The sequence below is a fragment of the Brassica rapa genome, chromosome A02, assembly GCF_000309985.2.
Source record: "Brassica rapa cultivar Chiifu-401-42 chromosome A02, CAAS_Brap_v3.01, whole genome shotgun sequence".
Taxonomy (NCBI): domain Eukaryota; kingdom Viridiplantae; phylum Streptophyta; class Magnoliopsida; order Brassicales; family Brassicaceae; genus Brassica; species Brassica rapa.
In genome coordinates this window covers 28,440,952-28,458,354 of record NC_024796.2, presented here as the reverse complement: position 1 = coordinate 28,458,354, position 17,403 = coordinate 28,440,952, and the positions used below count along the sequence as shown (strand labels likewise).

Genomic DNA, 17,403 nt, shown 5'->3' with positions numbered 1-17,403 from the left:
CACTGCCTCCGCCCCTGGCCTGGAAACAATTGAACAAGAGTTCTTGAAACCTTTACTTTTAATTTTATTAAGTTTCAAAAAAACCTCTAAATTTATTATATTTAACTTCCTCCTTATTTGTATAAAAGATCAGAAATTGTCTATCCTAATATGGTATAGAATATTTTTTATATCAACTTTTATAAGTTCTGAATCTTCAAAGCTATATTGTTTGATGCCTACCTATTATAAACAATCCCTTAATTATTAATATACTTTTCTGTTTCAGTTTATTTGATGCTTAAAAATATGTTTATTGTAAAATAAGAGATTTTTCATTATTTCAGATAAAAAAAATTGTTTGAGATTTGCGACCAATTAATAATACTACATTTTTCTTTATTGATTAAATTAGTTTTGTTTAATGATATTTTTATATATATAGTCAATATAAATTATATAAAATTGTATTTTCTTAATATATATATGTATTAATCTTATATATTATATAAAATGAAATGAAACAAAGAAATTATCGTAAGTTTGAGTAATAGATCAACCGTTTGATGTAAAAAAAATCATATTTGCATTTTTAAATAAATAAAAATAAACCGTTTGTGTCGTTTTATTTGGTTTCCATCGTAGAGGGAGATAGTCCATCATCGGAACGCGTTAATGAAGAAAAATTTGTTCTTATATTTATCTGCATCTTGTCCTGCAATCGTTAAAACTTTAATATTTATGTTGAATGTTATTTTATATGATCATAAACTACTTAAAACGCGTTATCATTACCGCCTAAACGTGTTTTTTGGGGGTCATATGCTTTTAGTTGACGATGTAGCCTTGTCAACGCTTATGTCATCGGTTCTTTTTGGCTGGTTTATAAATTTTCAAATGTTATAAAATTGAGATAGTTCATTAAGCTAAATAGAACAATTTAACGTTAATATACGCTAAATTTTGATTGTAGTTTTACTTGCTTAGAATTTGATAATATGATCAAACTGCTTCCTTTTTTATCAAGGGATCATACCACTCCTAAATTTGGAAAATACGAAATTTATGCTATATATATCAACTATTGCAATTAAAACCAGTGCATGAGTAGCCGCGTAGGGTTTGATTGTGCATGGTAGCACCATAACAGTTACGTGTTTCTCAGGTCTAGTCAATGATTGAGAAATGGACAAAAGCTTTCAAGTAATAATTATAAAAACGCGTAGACTGTAACATCTATTAAGATGCAATTCTTACACATAAATGCAGGATCTTGTCTGCTAACAACAACAAATGTTTTTCGCTCATATGATTTCTGACCACAAACTATACAAATGAACGTTTGTAATACTTAGAAACCAAGATCGAAGGAAAAAAAAAAAGGAAGCAGTTTGATCGAAAAAAAAAAAAAAAAAAAAAAAAGATCGAAGAGATCATCGACTAATTTCTTAATGAAATTATTTCAATGATGATATTTTATTTACAATGGAAAACTAGTACACGTTTTCTCAAGTTTACGTATAGAAAATTTCAATGATATATTTAATTACATATTATAAATGACAAAGTACTAGTTAGAGACATCAGAAATCTATTTTTCCTTTAATATATTTGTGTGTTTAGGTCAATGATATTTTTTCTCTTACTCTGGAATATATTATTTCAAAAATATCATGTCTAATTTATTTCGTTTGAGATATCTAAACGCTTATAGGCATCAAATTCATCAGATGAGATCAATAAAAATAATAAGTCCAAAAGAAAACAGAAGAAATTGAATAAAAATGATTTAGGAACTGGTTCTTGTTTTCGTTATTCGGCTGATCTCCCCGTTAAGGGAATTTTTACAACAAAAATCTTTAAAGGTTGTAGACATGAAAAAATCTATAGACTAGGAGTTATTAGACCGTCTCTTAAATAACAGATATAAGAGTTTTCTTTTAACCGAAAAATGTAAAAAAAAAATATCGAATCATGAATTAAAAATTTCGGCTAAGAAACCGGGGTTAATCATGCAATTCTACTTTATTTCTGACTTTCCCAATATTCGTGGATGTTCTTATGAACCGTTATATTTTGAATGAAATACATGAACATGTTTGGCCGGATAGAGTGTATATTCGAGGTTATCATAAGCTTGTGACTCAACCAGCAATTGATTTGGTAACGAATATATATATACACTACACAAGTGTCCTTATGTTTGGTTTTAATTAATTAACAAAACACTAAAAATAACTAACTATAGCGTTGTTAATGTATAGCGCTACTAAACTATAAGAGCAGAACGAATCTTCCTCGAAGTTTCAAGTGCTACTTCGTCAATGCTCTCCCTTTATATAATCCCCCATCAACTACTCTTTCACAAACTCATCTCCTGCTCTCTTCTCTCCTCTCACACACACAAAGATCCCTTTCTTTTTCTTTTTTTAGAAAGACGATAAAATCTTTTGAGGTTTTTTAAAATCTGATAACACACACACACAAACCAAAAGTGATCAATGAAGATGCAACACACCCATTTTCATGGGGCTAGTGTGTACAATGGTTTAAAACCTCATAAACTAACATTCAAGAAGTGAGTTTCTTCCATCTTACAATACACATATATTGTTTGGTTGGTTTTCTAACAATAATTTAAGTTTTTGAGTTTGTTTTTTTCTCATGTAAACCTCAGAGCTGTGAAGAAAGTGATGAGAGATCGGTTAACTAATCAGTTCATGGTCGAGATGGAGAACAGGCTCAGAAAAATTGTGAGTTTTCTCACTGTCTTCAATTACACATAAACCACATAATTAATTAAAATCTCAATTAGTCACGAAATTAGTTAAATTAATCCATTCCTACAAAGCCGCCAGCTTTGACCGACTTCTTCTTCTCTTCTGTCCCGTTTTAGTTTCTGTGGTTTTATAATTTGTGGGCTCCGTATCAACAATATTGAACGGTCCTTAAGTCTAGCTAGTTTCTATAGTATATCATATATACATATAACTAAGAAGTTTATTGATCGAGTTGTATGTACTAATATACGTATAAACAAAATACATGTGTTAATTAAACCAGTTACTAATTATGTTATTTTAAATCATTTAGGTTCGAGAGGGGCTTGATATATATATATTTTTTATTAAAAAAAAATACATGTGTTTTTCTTTGTATCTTTTGCATGCAATTGTTGCAACTTGTTAACGTTTGCTTAGTTATACTTTATATTCAATGATATGCGTAAACTAGTTACTAATTATGTTATTTTTTATGATTTAGGTTCGAGAGGAGCTTGATCGTGTTATTCAACCACATCTCTCCTCGTCATGGTCCCCGACCGAACGATCACGTTCAGAAACGCCGTCCTCGCGTTCACGTTACAAGCTGCGATTCATCAACGCACCACCGTCTACGATATTCACGGGGGCCAAAATCGAAGCTAGGGACCGTTCTCCCGTAGCGTTCGAGCTCGTGGATACAGCCACGAACTATCGAGTCGTGGCGGGACCGCTCTCGTCTTCTCAGGTCGAAATAGTGCCGCTGAACGCTGACTTCACGGAGGAAAGCTGGACCGTTGACGTATTCAAAGGGTATATTGAAAAGCAACGCGAAGGGAAACGTCCGTTACTCACCGGAGATTTAACGGTGACGCTTAAAGACGGCGTCGGAGTGATCACCGGAGTTGTTACTTTCTCGGATAATTCGAGCTGGACTAGGAGTAAGAAGTTCCGGTTAGGTGCTAAACTAACCGGTGGTGGTGCCGTGGAGGCGAGAAGTGAAGCCTTTAAAGTTAAAGACCAACGTGGAGAATGTAAGTATACTTAGCTGTCTGAAACGGTTAATGTGTTTAGGGTAAAATATCAAAACAAATCACTTAGATAGCACAAAAAATATATTTGTCACAAAATAGTTTACCAAGAGAAAAATCTTAAAACTAACAATAATTTAAAAATAAAATGATTAATTAATTTAAACCTTAAAAAATTATGGTAATAATTTAACCCTAATTTTACTCCCAAAATATTATTATAAATACTAATTACTAAACCAAAACTCAAGTAAAAAATAAATAAAAATAATATTTTTTAATTAATAATATTTAGAAGAAAAAGTGTTCTAGTGCTAGTATTTCTCAATGATCAATAGTTTTTATTTTCTACATTTTTGGTTATGCAGCTTATAAAAAACATCATCCTCCGTACCCTGGCGACGAGGTTTGGAGGCTGGAGAAATTAGCTGGCGTTTCAGCGAAGCGTTTGGCTGAACGGAAGATTTTTACCGTTAAGGATTTTCGTCGTTGGTATACGGTAGATCCAGAGGCGCTATACAACGTAAGATTGATTATAAACCTAAAATAATTCAAATAAATATTTGAAGTAAATAAACCTAACCTAAGTTGTTCTTTTCTAACAGCTACTTGGTGGAGGGATCTCAAAGAGAACTTATGAAGAAGTAATTGTATCCCATGCGATGGAATGCGTTTTGGACGAAGCCGAGTGTTACATCTACAACACAACCGCTCTTGGCGTGTCGCTTATTTTTAACTCAGTCTATGAAGTGATCAAAGTGTACTTCAGTGACGGCACGTTTGGAAGCCCCGATCAGCTACCAGCTTATCAGCTGGACGAGCTGAAGCGTGAAGCGTATCAAAACCTTAGCCAGTTTAGGTCCTTGCAATGCACGCAGAATCCTGGAGTGCAGCACAACAACTTTCAAGGTATATATATTTAATTTTTGTCATAGTCTTGTAAAGCCCTTTTGGTATGTAAATAACTTGACTTAACTAATAACGATGTTTTTGATCAAAAAAATTAATAATGATGTTTTTTTTTTTTCTTTTCGGATATTTAGGAGTTTCAATTCCAATAGACTCTTTGAGCTCTTTTTACTTCACTGCTCCAACCTCCACGGTCCAACCAGAGATGGTGATGAATTTTGATAACTCACCAGCTACGACGTCGTTTCATATGGACGGAAAGTTCATGCAAAGAAACAGCTTCAGGGCTGGTGAACACGATCCGGTGTACAGTGAATCACAAACTGTAGAGACAAGGGATTGTATCGAGAATGACGGGAATATTTTTGCTTATCATCAACATCATGACTTTCCCTTGAACTGGTCGGCTGGTGCAGCGGATGTGGAGCAACAATTGAAAAGTTTTTGTGTTAGCGTGTCTGGCACGGAAGAAGCTGGAACGTACGATGTTAACATTAATGTGGGATCTCCAAGAGGCAGGTGGTGTAAGGTCAAGGCAGCCTTTAAAATCCGAGAAGTCTGGAAACTCACAACTGCCAGAAAACGAGGGAAGGCTTGTAAGAACCCTTGTCTAATGTATTAGATACAGAGGTTTCGATTCTTATACGGTGCATGAAAGATGTGTATATTGTATATGTGTGTGAGTTCTTATTCTTTCCTTTTGATAGAATATGGTTAGTTGAATGGATCCCGGCCATTGACTGTTTCCAATGGTTTAATAAGTACTGGGGATTAGTCTTTGTGTATACCATGTTTGATATGTACTTCTACAAAATGTATACACTATATATATATAACCAAATCAGTTTCCATATTTTATAATTAAAGTATTTGTTTATCCCCTAATTTGAAATGGTGTTATAGCTAAGGACTTGTAACTTGTAGCCTTTACAATATAGATTACATGCCATATTGGATTCAAAGGTTCCTTGATATGCACGAAAGCTATATATATATAAGATAAATTTTCTCTTTGCCTATACAATATTTTTAGAGAAAAATAAAACTATTTATTTTTGACAAAGTCAGCTTACATCTTTAAAATTTTGCTGTAAGAGTGTATTTCGATTTTATCCGCTAACAATGTGTAGAATCATTATCATAAAGACCATTCAAACAAGTATATAAACAGCACTATTAAGATATACCAAATCAACCAATACCATGAGGCATGAACTCTCAGTTTTCATAACAGAATCAACTTTCAAATCAAATCCTCAGTTGGCTAGAACTTATTAGAAAATAATCTGCTGGTTTGGGACAGACTATTTTATTGTATGTATTCCCTTTATAGTTTGTGACTTTATAGTATATGTACTTTTTCTTTCCCTCCAACTGATTGAGAAAGAAGACTATTGGCTTCCTAATCACAACAAAAAGTCTATGAGTAAGTGAAAACATAGGTGGCTTTTGTTTCATTACTTTTTTCTGTCTTTACGTGAACAAGTTTGCTGAATCTGTGGCTTTTTTTTTTTGAAACACCACTTGATTTCATTAGAACTTCAACTTGTTTGAGTACAGAGTAGAATCTGTGGCTTATTCTACTTTCTTTTCTCTAATACACACACAAACGCACTCATAATTATTAAAAACGACAGTTGTTCAAAAAAAAAATTATTAAAAACGATTCCAAAGATCCCGGTCGTGCGTACTGCCACTTGGCTTTCCACCCGACAATTATTTGGCAGATGTTTTGTTTTTTGTCATCAGTCTAGCAGAAAGGCCATAATCATTGACTGACCAAAAGTGCGGCCAAGGGCGTTTGTGTCTTCTTACCACAGTCACACTTGTTTGAAAGGGGGTTTAAAGATGTCCTAAGCCTTTCTTGATGATTGACTCATACCACAAAAATAACTAGCAATCTTGACATTGTTTCTATATATCAATCCTCTTGGCTTTATAGTGATCAGGCCCTCTATTTTGCTAAGAGTTATATAGATAACTGGGATAGTTCTTTGCTACTGTGGTTGCAAAAAGAGGCTCTGAAAATAAAGGTTGGTTGGTTCCTTTGATTTGATTTGATCCAAGAGAGCTATGTTCTTATACTTCATCTAATATTGTCATTGTTGCTCTTCTAAAATTGAACATAGAAATGGAAGAAGAGAAGGAGAGAGTTAGGTGTTGCAGTGATTGCAAAACCACCAGGACACCAATGTGGAGAGGTGGACCATCTGGTCCCAAGGTCTCTTCTACGTACCTTGAGTTACTATATTTATAACTTTGTTTGATATAGTTCAAGAAGTACCCTTAACTTTCTTTCTTTTTTTTTGGATAAAGAAGTGTTTTTAACTTGGTTTCCTTCTGGTTTTGCATAATGGAATTAGCAGTCACTTTGCAATGCATGTGGGATCAGATTCAAGAGACAGAGACGATCCCATTTGTTGGGTATTCATAGACAGAAAGCCCACAAGAAGATAAACACATCAATATTGTCATCAAAAGTTTGCGTGTCATTCAAGAAAAGAAAGAGTTTAAAGGAGGAAGAACAAGCTGCTCTTTGTCTACTATTATTGGCTACGAATGGCAAGCAGATCAGAAAAACGCAGATCAAATATACAATGCAGATCAAGCAGAACAAATGCAGATCAAGCAGAACAAATGCAGATCAAACTCGTTTAACTAATTTATCGAATTAGCTTATTTAACTGAATGCTAAACAAAAAATTTATTAAATTAAATATTTAAAATTACAAATTATTATATAAAAACTAATTATTATTTTTATTAAATAACAATAAAATTAAAACATTAAAAAGTACAATTACAACAAACAAATCAACATGGAGCATTTTTATTTGCCCATAATGTATTTGCAATCATTTCTCTAACGTTTGCCATGAAATTTCCTTGTGCTGTTTCCGCTTCTTCCATATCATTTTGTTCAGCCGTAGATGTAGCATTCGAAATCTCTGTATGTGTCATTGTATCAGCAAAATCTTCATCAGAAAAATTTGAAATTCTAATAAAATTATGTAATCCCATTGTTGCTGTGACCACTCTTTTCTGAACATGCATATCATATCTCGGAAATTCACAAAGAATCCTCCATTTCTTCTTCCAAACTCCAAATGTCCTCTCAATAACAGAACGCAAAGATGCATGATATCGATTAAATAACTCTTGTTTGTTTCTCGGAGGAGGACCACTTTCGAACTGTGACATATGATACCTCACAACCCCATTTCGTGAAGACCTATAGGGAGCCAAAAAGCCTTGTTTGTTTGGATAGCCAGAGTCAACGAGATAGTACTTATCGACTGGAGGTAAAGGAAAACTAGAATCATTGTCTTGCGCCATTGTGAGAACTGCTGTATCATGACATGAACCTGGTGCTCCATTCCAAACATATGTGAATAACATATTCAAATCACATATCGCCATTATGTTAAACGATGTAATATGGTGTCGATTCCAATACATTCCTTGAACTTCAGGCTTCACTTTAACGCAAACATGAACTCCATCCATAGCTCCAACAAAACCACTAAAATAAGGCCAATATCTCTCATCCATTAGTAGTCGTTCTGGAACCCGTCTTAGTTCTTGTGTTGTTGGAGTCTTGATATAGTCACAAGCAAGCAATTCAGTCGCTCGAAGCACTTCAAAAAATTTTCGCTTCACTGTCTCTTGCGTTCGTCCAAATCGTAATCCAACATTTCTTTGAACTTCGTTATGCCCACATATCGTTAGAAACATGGCCACACTCTCTTCAATGCTTACATTTAATGTTGATTGTAAGCCATAAGCCGTTTGCAATTTCTCACACAATGTGCAAAACGTGCCAAGAGACATTCGTAATAGCTGAAGACAAGCAACATTATCTTCTTGTAATCGATCCCAAATATTTCTCCATCCCAAACCACCATCAGTTTGAGCTGGTCTTCTTTCAAAATATCGATTGTAATAACTTAATGATGGTTGAATGATTAACTCTTCAAACTGCTCATTTTCCAAATTCCACAACTCAATTCGCTCTTCATAATTTAGATTTTGAACACCATGTGCTCGTAACTGACATATACGAAATGCCTGCAATTTTAAAAATATGAGGTAAGATTTAAATAAGAGTTTTAAAAACTCATTAATTATTAAATAAACTTTTAAGCACAAAAAATAACTAAAATCAAATTGAGAAGTTCTTTATAATACTTAATAGATATGACGAAAACATAAAATGAAACATAACATAATTATTAATAGCAAACAATACGAAACTAATCTTCATCTTCAGATTCACTTTGATGACTTTCATTTAAATTTGGTCCTTGTTTCTTTCCCCAGATATTGAATAATCCTCCTCTTCTGCGGGATCTTGGAATTTGCGCTTCTGAAGAATAATTTGTGAAACCGAATTCTGGTGATACTCTCATATGAAGGTTAGCTGATATGCGACCTTCTGCTTCCAGAGAATCTCTTTGTTGATTATTCATATTTGTTTCAGCTTCTGGTCCCACTGAAAATCCACGTTGAACATTTGGAGGTGTACCCCATTGTGGAATATTTGATGATGAACCCCATTGTTGAACATTTGATGATGAACCCCATTGCTGAGCATTTGGAGGTGTACCCCACTGTGGAACATTTGGTGATGAGCCCCATTGCTGAGCATTTGGAGGTGTACCCCATGGAACATTTGATGATGAACCCCATTGTGGACCATTTGAGGATGAACCCCATTGCGGAGCATTTGGAGGTGTACCCCATTGTGGAACATTTGATGATGAACCCCATTGCGGAACATTTGGAGGTGTACCCCATTGTGGAACATTTGATGATGAACCCCATTGCTGAACATTTGGAGGTGTACCCCATTGCTGAGAAACGTTGCCCAATGGTCCACCTGAAGTTCGACCCCATGAATTGTTTCCACCGGAAGATGGACTACCAGAAAAACTACCACTTAAATTTGGGTTTCCAGAATTCTGACCCGAGGCTAACCGCTTTCCAACAAACTCACTGTCTCGTGTATATCCAGTTAGAGCTTGCAAAAACTGTAGCTTATCTTCACTACTGTTGTCAGCTCTATCAATGAAATACTTTCGCCAAAATCTGTCATCTTTGAATGCTTGAATGCATGCCCAATAAAATTTAGTATTCTTTGGAACTTCCATCGATTCAAATATCTTGATAGCCCTTTCGCATTCATCGTAATTATCTTGATCGAAAAAATCTGGACGCAGTTGTTGTAAAAATATTTATTAAAATATATTTAGTATATTTTGGGTGTGGTAAAGATTAAAATTACTTACTTCACGATCTTTCCACCACGAATCAGATGCAGAAATTACAGACGTAACCGGATCAACCGAGATACCCGTAGAGTTTTGCATAAGCCCCGTATACTTCTTGTACTTTCTTTTCATTTGATCAAGTTTTTCTCTGAAGAACTTATAGTTTATATCAAGATTAAATTCTTGGTTGAACTTGTCAACTATAAACTCTTTACCAAGTGGTGACGGGTCTTTTAGACGATAATAATTCATAGCAAGTGCTTGGTCGTATAACTCAAGAAATATTCGTTCTCGTCTATGATCTCATTTCAAATATTCTTCACTCTAAAATTTTTAAAAATAAAAATATATTATTCACTAATTTCTAACAAAACTACTAATTTTAAATTTTAAATATAATAGTAAATATTTTACCCGTGTTGATGTTTCCGTATGAAGTGTACTGGAGTTCACGTTTTGTCCACGGTTAGACACCATATCTACACATTTGAAAATGATATTAGTTTTCTTACATAATCAAATTTTTATTCTAAACTGTTATGTTATTTATATGAATAATTAAAAAAATAACTTTAATGAGCTCTATTAGATAAGATATAAAAATATTCAACTAGTAAAAATACATTTGAATTAAATACAAGACATAAATCAATTTTCTGTTATAATATATTTGTAGAAACTAAGTAAGTCTAACATAATATTATCCAGCATAAATTTCAAGTTTTGTATACATATTAACGTTTTTATAATTCACTAAAGAAAACAAATTATGTACCATAATTTTTCAATTATTATAATAAATATAGATATAGAAGACAACTTGAAAAAATAAAACAACTGGTAATATAATTAGTTTACTTGTATTTTCTGATAACAAATTTTAAACATAAAGTAGATGGAACTATATATAGAAATAAATCATATCAACTGTGTATCGAGTCCGTCAATAACTACAAATAATTAAATTATAGTTTAGCAAGTTATTGTTTTTTTTGCCAAAATTACATTTGTGTTCTTCTAATTTCATGTAGTGAAGGTCAACGTGTTTTCCTTTTATAGAGACATATGTATTAAATGAACAAACTGAATAACGTAAAAATATATTTGGTAACATAAATTAAAAAACAATCACGCCTACTATACGCTTTTACAACAATGAATTTACACAGAATTAATAATATCTTAAACTATAATCAGTGGTTGCAGAAGAAACGCATGCTAACTACTGAAAAAAAAAAAATTAAACACAAGATTAAAACGCATGCATGTGTTATAGTACATTTAAAATGAAAAAAAAAAATTTATTATTTCATAGTTTCAAAATATTAATTAATTATATCAATAATTATTTTAATATATAAATATATTAAACGAGAATACATGAAATATCAATAACATTAATAAATTCATTAAACTAATAAATATTTAATATAAGTAGATGATTAAAATGCATGCAAATTGTATCATATATTTTTTAAAGAATTAGTTAATTCATTTCTAAGTATTATTGAGTATACATTTTGACTTATTTTTAACAAATTATAATTATCAAAATAAAATTGTAGCTTAATTTTTGATTGTTTTTATGGATATAAGTGTATGAGACAATATGAAATATGAATTTTAACTTATTTTTAAACAAATTTAAATTTTCATAACTCATTAAAGAAACAAAATGAAAATATACCTTGATTTCTTAATTGTTTTAGTGGATATAAATGGATGAGACAACCTGAAAAATAGGAAAAACTAGTTAAACACAATACAAAAATTTATCAAAAATTTTCATATAAAACGAAAAATTAAAAAAAAAACTTACTTGTAGAGAGGATTGTTTGATTTGTGAAAGAATGAAATGAGATAGTTGTAGAATTTATAGACAAAACAAGGAAATAAAAAAAATAAAAAAAGAAAGTAACAATCACATGCATTGGCCCACTGCATTCCCCCAACGTCTTTTTCTTATTTTGTGCAGGACAGCCTTTTTATCACATATCTTCTTCTGCATGCAGTGGTATGTATTTTTTATTATTATAATTTGTTCTGCAATTTTTTTTTTGATTGGGCTTCAGTTGCAGAGCAATCTGCATGCGATTTTCTCCTGCATTTATCCTGTGTTTCTCCTGCCACTCATTCAAAGCCATTGTCTTGCAGTTCTGTTCTCGCCTGAAAGGAAAAAAAAAAGAGTATCTATGAAAAGACAGTTTTGCCCTTTATTGTATCCACGCTCTTTGGGCCATTCTTTTTTAGTATATTAACGTAGTGAAGTTGGGCCTGTTTTGTATCGACAGTCCTGACCCGTAGAGACGATTGGTCAAAATCTAAAAAGTGAAATTAGACCGGAGCATTTCGATTTATGGCTTTGCATTGACTTCGGTTTAGTCTGTTTGCACCGAAAAAAATATATTGATGTGAAAACAAAAAGTTAGTGTATTATTAAAAATGAATATAAAAAATACAAAAAATCTTTGAAACAGTGAATACTCTGTTTGCGCGGGTCAAGTTCACCTGCTTCACCAACATACCATAACCAAACCAGTAATATTTAGACACGTACGCTTGTAACTAACACATTGACGTGTTCACTAAGCGGAAAATCGTGCCAGTTTTATATTACGAAAGGAAAATACACGTCGGGTAAAAGGTTTAAACGGCATGTATTCGTGCGGGCTGTTATAAACGAGAGATTAATTTTTTTTAAAAGACAGCTAGTTAAGGAAGTAAATACATGTAATAAAACTAATTTAAATTAAGAAATTATTATTACATAGGGAGAGAACTCGTCTCCTCTCTCCTATGTCTCTCACTCTCTATCCAAACAATTAAAAAAAAAAAAAAAAGACAACTTCCGGAAAACAACGCAGCATCGCCGTCGTTCGTTGTCGTCTTCGTAATACGTCTTTGCATCTCGCCGGAATCTTTTTGATTCGTTGATCGGAATATTCGTATAATCAATCTTTGTCCGTACCGAGAATCTTGATTCTTCGAATTTATTTTGGGATTCGATCGAGGAAAAAAATGGATTCTGATTCATGGAGTGATCGTCTCGCATCGGCTTCACGAAGATACCAGCTCGATTTCTTGTCTCGATCTGGTGAGTTGAAAAAATAAATAATATTGTTCTTTGTTTTATTTTTTGAGATTTGATTTTTTTTTGTTGGCTTATATTAATTGTACGAGTGATAAAGAAACGAGAAAATTATTTTTTTTTGTTGTAATTAAATCCATCCTGTCCGAAAATCATTGACATAGAGAACCAAGAAATGGAGAAAAGTTTCTGTCTTTGAGGCATTTGAGTCTCATGTGTGTGTTAGTTTATGTGTAAGAGTTCTGTTTGTCAAAAGGTTGGAACCTTTGATTCTTGGTTTAACAACAAGACATACAAAAAAAACTTGTTTTTGGTACAACGTTGTTTATTGCATAACTCCAACTTTTATTACATATCTCAGTGTTCCTTCTGATCCCCATTTATATTTGTCGTGTAACCACAAGAATGGAACACACTTTTAGTAGTCCTATATTTTTCAAGTCTCTGATTGTTTACATTTTGTTTTTGATGATAAATGCAGATAACTTCTTGGGGTTTGAGGAGGCGGAGGGAGAAGATGAGTTCAGGGAAGAGTATGCTTGCCCCTTCTGCTCTGACTACTTTGATATCGTCTCTTTGTGCTGCCACATTGACGAAGATCATCCAATGGACACTATCAATGGGGTGAACACTTCTCCCATATTATTCTGTAATATCAAAAATCTAATTAATGTCTCATCACATGGTTCTTAGTAGATTAGGCAGACCACTGCTCTTTGTTTAGTAGTTCCTCTTCTTGGACATACAATAAGGGAAGATGTGTTTGAATCAGGATAGGAGTCCTGTTTATTGTCAGGAGAGTTTCTTTTATTGTCGACAGTGTTCTAAAAATCGGTCTGCCCGCCTAAATGGTAAATTGGGTCTAAACGAAATGATTTTTTTAGAACGATTTTTTTTTCAAAATTGGTCTAAGCGCTCAAAAAATCGGTCTAGGCATCCGTCTAATCAGTAATTTTCTATAAAGCACAAAATTATTGTGACACTATCTGGCGATTTCTTGAACAGTGATTGTAGATTAACATTGTTCTCCTTGTAGGTATGCCCCGTATGTGCGGTGAAAGTGAGCTCCGATATGGTTGCTCATATAACACTTCAACATGCAAACATGTTCAAGATATCCTTTTTTTTTTCTATCCATCATTTTACCTATATGATTCCCTTCCTTCAATGTATTGTGTTTCATTCATTCCTTAACTATAATATCACGTGACAACGCGGAAAAGAAAATCAACAAGAAGAGGCGGGGCTCAGTCCATGCTATCCATCTTGAAGAGAGAGTTCCCTGATGGAAACTTTCAAAGCTTGTTTGAAGGATCTTCGCGTGTTGTTGTACCTCCTTCATCGTCCAGTATAGCTGCTGACCCTTTGCTGTCTTCCTTCATTTCGCCAATGGCAGATGGACTTTTCATTTCGGAAACAAGTTCTGCCAAGAAGACATCGAATCAGAGTTTGCCTAAACGGTATTGCTTCATTCATCATCCTCAGATTGGTTTTCTTACATTCACTCTCTGATGGTTCTCGTCTTGATCTGGATTTTGCAGGAGTGTTGAGAAGAAGTCTCTTTCGGCTGAGGATCACAGAGAAAAGTTGAAACAGAGCGAGTTTGTTCAAGGGATTTTCAGCTCCATGATTCTTGATGATGATTTATAAAGGGAGAGAAAAATATAACTTATCCACGAGTATTAGATCATTCAACTGTTGGAGTTGTTGTTTATTTTCAACAAGTGATATTGTGGGATAACCAGAATAATGTTAGCTTTGTATTGAAGAGTCAAGAAATACATCACATCAATAATGAGTATTATTTATCTTATTGAACACATCTTTTCTTTAATGAACACTTTGTTCGTCTGTACACTGTAAGAAAACAACAACATAAATGTACGTATTTGATCATATTTATCTACATTGAGTTATGTTCTTGAGATCCTATGTACATTTTCGGTTTACTCCAGTATTTTGCTATGGGGTTTCTATACAAGTTCTTAGTACTATGATTCACAGTGCACACAAACAGATTTTGAACATAAGATATTTAAGATTTACAACAATTTCTTTGCAGGGCTACATCTCCCTTTTGATTGAGATTAACATTTAAGACTGATAATAGATGGTAGGAGCCGCGCGAACGCAGGCTCCCTCTGCCACAAATAATGACGCAGGCTCTCCCACTTGGGGAGACCTTAGGCTAAGCACCCCTCCTCAGTGCAATGGAGGTCACTAGCCTAGGCCACTCGTCTTCTTGATCACGAGTTGACCCCGTCCAGGTAAGTGATTTGCTTGTTCGCTCCCCTTCTCTTTTTATACTATGGTAAGCGAGACCTTCCTTGTAAACGTAAGCGATGTGGGATAAATTTACATCTCTCTCACTAACAAGTTTAGATTCTTTCATGCATATATACACGGGCCGGATACGTACCATTTGGACTTATCCCTCCCATGCAGTATTTTGCTCATATTTTGTTTCCTAATGTGGATCAAGTGTTATCTTCGATCAAAAATAAAAGTATAAAACGTCACTGTTTTTGTGATCTTTAATGAAATATATAGCTGATGCCCACGTTACCAACTACCTAAAGCTATTGAGATCTGAATTTTGTTTGTTTGTAAGAATATAATTTCAGATTTGCTCTGAAGATTCTTGTCTTGACAGAATTTTTACAGGAATATTGGAGAGCAGTGTATTTCAGTTCCACTATTCCTGGTGGGGATTTATAAAGGAAAACATGCTGGTAACTATTGAACGAGTGTTAGATAATTCAGCGATTGATTCTCATGTAACCGAGTTGGCATGGAATTTTATTTAGAAACAATGACAAATACTAAGTAAAAGCATGTTAGTGGGACTTAGATTTCTATAGAATTTGTTGATTTTAAAAGTTGTGAGATTTGTAAAATTTGGAAAGATTTGTAAAAAAATTTATATATTGTGTAAATTTATGAAAATAAAGTAATGTAATGATTTTAAGAATTCAAGGGAAACATGTAATATTTTCAAAATCTTGTTTTGTGAGTTTAAATATTAAGAATTCAACTCTGCACTCCGATGTGTGATATTAGAAGTAGCTTGACCAACCTCAAAACCATTATAATAAACTTTCCTTTCTGCATTATATAATAACTTTCCCTGCATGGTTTATACGGTCGGTCATGAGATAAGTATCATAACTAATGATGCAATTACTACATAACTAACAAAATAACTTTAAGACGAAGAGTGAATGGTAGGAGCCGCGCGAACGCAGGCTCCCTCTGCCACAAATAATGACGCAGGCTCTCCCGCTTGGGGAGACCTTAAGCTAAGCACCCCTCCTTAGTGCAATGGAGGTCACTAGCCTAGGCCACTCGTCTTCTTGATCACGAGTCGACCCCGTCCAGGTAAGTGATTTGCTTGTAAGCTTCCCTTCTGTTTTTATACTCTGGTAAGCGAGACCTTCTCTTTACGTGTAAGCGATGTGGGACTTTTACACATCTCTCATTTACGAGTTTTAAACGGCAAAATTGTTGGGGGTTTTAGACATGGGCCGGACACGACAAGCCCAAGTTAAGTGTTTCGTAGTTGGTCGTTGGTAAAAAGCTTACATGCATAGTTGGGGAATGTGTTTACATATGCTAGCTTCAAGAATTAACCAATCAAACTTTCTTTACCAAAAGTATATAGAATCTTTGTTACTGTTCCTGGGTTTAGTTGTTTGTGGTGGATGGTGAAGTTGGAATCTTTGATTCTTGTTTGAACGACAAGAAAATACAAAAACTTGTTGTTGGTAATTGGTAAACCATCGTTTATTACATATCTCCAACTTTTATTACATATCTCCATGTTCCTTCTGATCCCCATTTATATTTGTCGTGTAACCACAAGATAGGAACATTTTAGTATTCCTAATTTCTTTCTCAAGTCTCTGTTTCTTTTTGTAGTTGTGCCATGTCTTATTGTTTGCTTTTGTTCTTTATGAAAACTTCTTGGGGTTTGAGGAGGTAGAGGGAGAAGATAATTTCAGGGAGGACTATGCTTTCCCCTTCTGCTCAGAGTACTTTGATATCGTCTCTCTCTGCTGCCACATAGACGAAGATTATCCTATGGATACAATTAATGGGGTAAACACTTCTTCCATACTATTCTGTTATATCAAAATCTAATTTATTGTTTCATCACATAGTTCTTACTTCTTAGTTGATTGGGCAAACTACTGCTATTTGTTTAGTAGTTCCTCTTCTTGAACATGCAATAAGGAAGTGAAAGTAGCCTAACGAAGATGTGTCGGAATTAGGATAGGACCCTTGTTTATTTTGGACAGTGTTCTAAAAACCGGTTTAGGAGGCAAATCGAATCTAAGAGAAATTATTTTTTTAGAACGCTTTTT

At 33.7% G+C, this 17,403-nt stretch overlaps 4 protein-coding genes and 2 non-coding genes across 9 annotated transcripts; 2 read left to right on the top strand and 4 right to left on the bottom strand.

Annotated features, from left to right (window-relative positions):
• Window positions 1–1,419: 1,419 nt before the first annotated feature.
• LOC103854686 (calmodulin-binding protein 60 G) lies at window positions 1,420–5,534 on the top strand. Of its 2 annotated transcripts, none has more exons than XM_009131648.2 (6): window positions 1,420–2,557; window positions 2,657–2,732; window positions 3,244–3,775; window positions 4,141–4,295; window positions 4,378–4,681; window positions 4,816–5,534. In XM_009131648.2, exons 1-6 carry the CDS (start codon window positions 2,481–2,483, stop codon window positions 5,301–5,303), a joined length of 1,632 nt encoding a protein of 543 aa, XP_009129896.1. In that variant the 5' UTR covers window positions 1,420–2,480; the 3' UTR covers window positions 5,304–5,534. The 2 variants fall into 2 exon arrangements, with proteins under 2 accessions (XP_009129896.1, XP_009129897.1); XM_009131649.2 differs by having other exon boundaries at window positions 2,469–2,557; window positions 2,622–2,732.
• A 281-nt stretch (window positions 5,535–5,815) lies between these two features.
• On the bottom strand, window positions 5,816–8,848 carry LOC103854825 (putative nuclease HARBI1; the record flags this gene model as incomplete). The annotated part of the gene is made up of 1 exon (XM_033284582.1): window positions 5,816–8,848. A coding segment is annotated over one exon (1,353 nt), but the record flags the coding sequence as incomplete, so codon positions are not given.
• Window positions 8,672–12,336, bottom strand: LOC117131799 (LWamide neuropeptides-like). 2 transcript variants are annotated; one of them, XM_033284571.1, is made up of 4 exons: window positions 11,771–12,336; window positions 11,639–11,683; window positions 10,366–10,430; window positions 8,672–10,275 (listed from the first exon to the last, which is right to left on the bottom strand). In XM_033284571.1, exon 4 carries the CDS (start codon window positions 9,829–9,831, stop codon window positions 8,935–8,937), a length of 897 nt encoding a protein of 298 aa, XP_033140462.1. In that variant the 5' UTR covers window positions 9,832–10,275; window positions 10,366–10,430; window positions 11,639–11,683; window positions 11,771–12,336; the 3' UTR covers window positions 8,672–8,934. The 2 variants fall into 2 exon arrangements, with proteins under 2 accessions (XP_033140462.1, XP_033140461.1); XM_033284570.1 differs by having other exon boundaries at window positions 8,672–9,890; window positions 9,970–12,336.
• Window positions 12,337–12,729: 393 nt separating this feature from the next.
• On the top strand, window positions 12,730–14,937 carry LOC103854685 (protein DEHYDRATION-INDUCED 19 homolog 6). 2 transcript variants are annotated; one of them, XM_018656157.2, is made up of 5 exons: window positions 12,730–13,045; window positions 13,521–13,663; window positions 14,076–14,153; window positions 14,246–14,499; window positions 14,584–14,937. In XM_018656157.2, the coding sequence occupies exons 1-5, from the start codon at window positions 12,970–12,972 to the stop codon at window positions 14,687–14,689; spliced, it is 657 nt and encodes a 218-aa protein (XP_018511673.2). In that variant the 5' UTR covers window positions 12,730–12,969; the 3' UTR covers window positions 14,690–14,937. The 2 variants fall into 2 exon arrangements, with proteins under 2 accessions (XP_018511673.2, XP_009129895.2); XM_009131647.3 differs by having other exon boundaries at window positions 14,581–14,937.
• Window positions 14,938–15,152: 215 nt separating this feature from the next.
• On the bottom strand, window positions 15,153–15,314 carry LOC117132337. The gene has a single exon (XR_004455887.1). It is a non-coding gene; the product is annotated as a U1 spliceosomal RNA (small nuclear RNA).
• Window positions 15,315–16,263: 949 nt separating this feature from the next.
• LOC117132339 lies at window positions 16,264–16,425 on the bottom strand. The gene has a single exon (XR_004455889.1). It is a non-coding gene; the product is annotated as a U1 spliceosomal RNA (small nuclear RNA).
• Window positions 16,426–17,403: the final 978 nt, after the last annotated feature.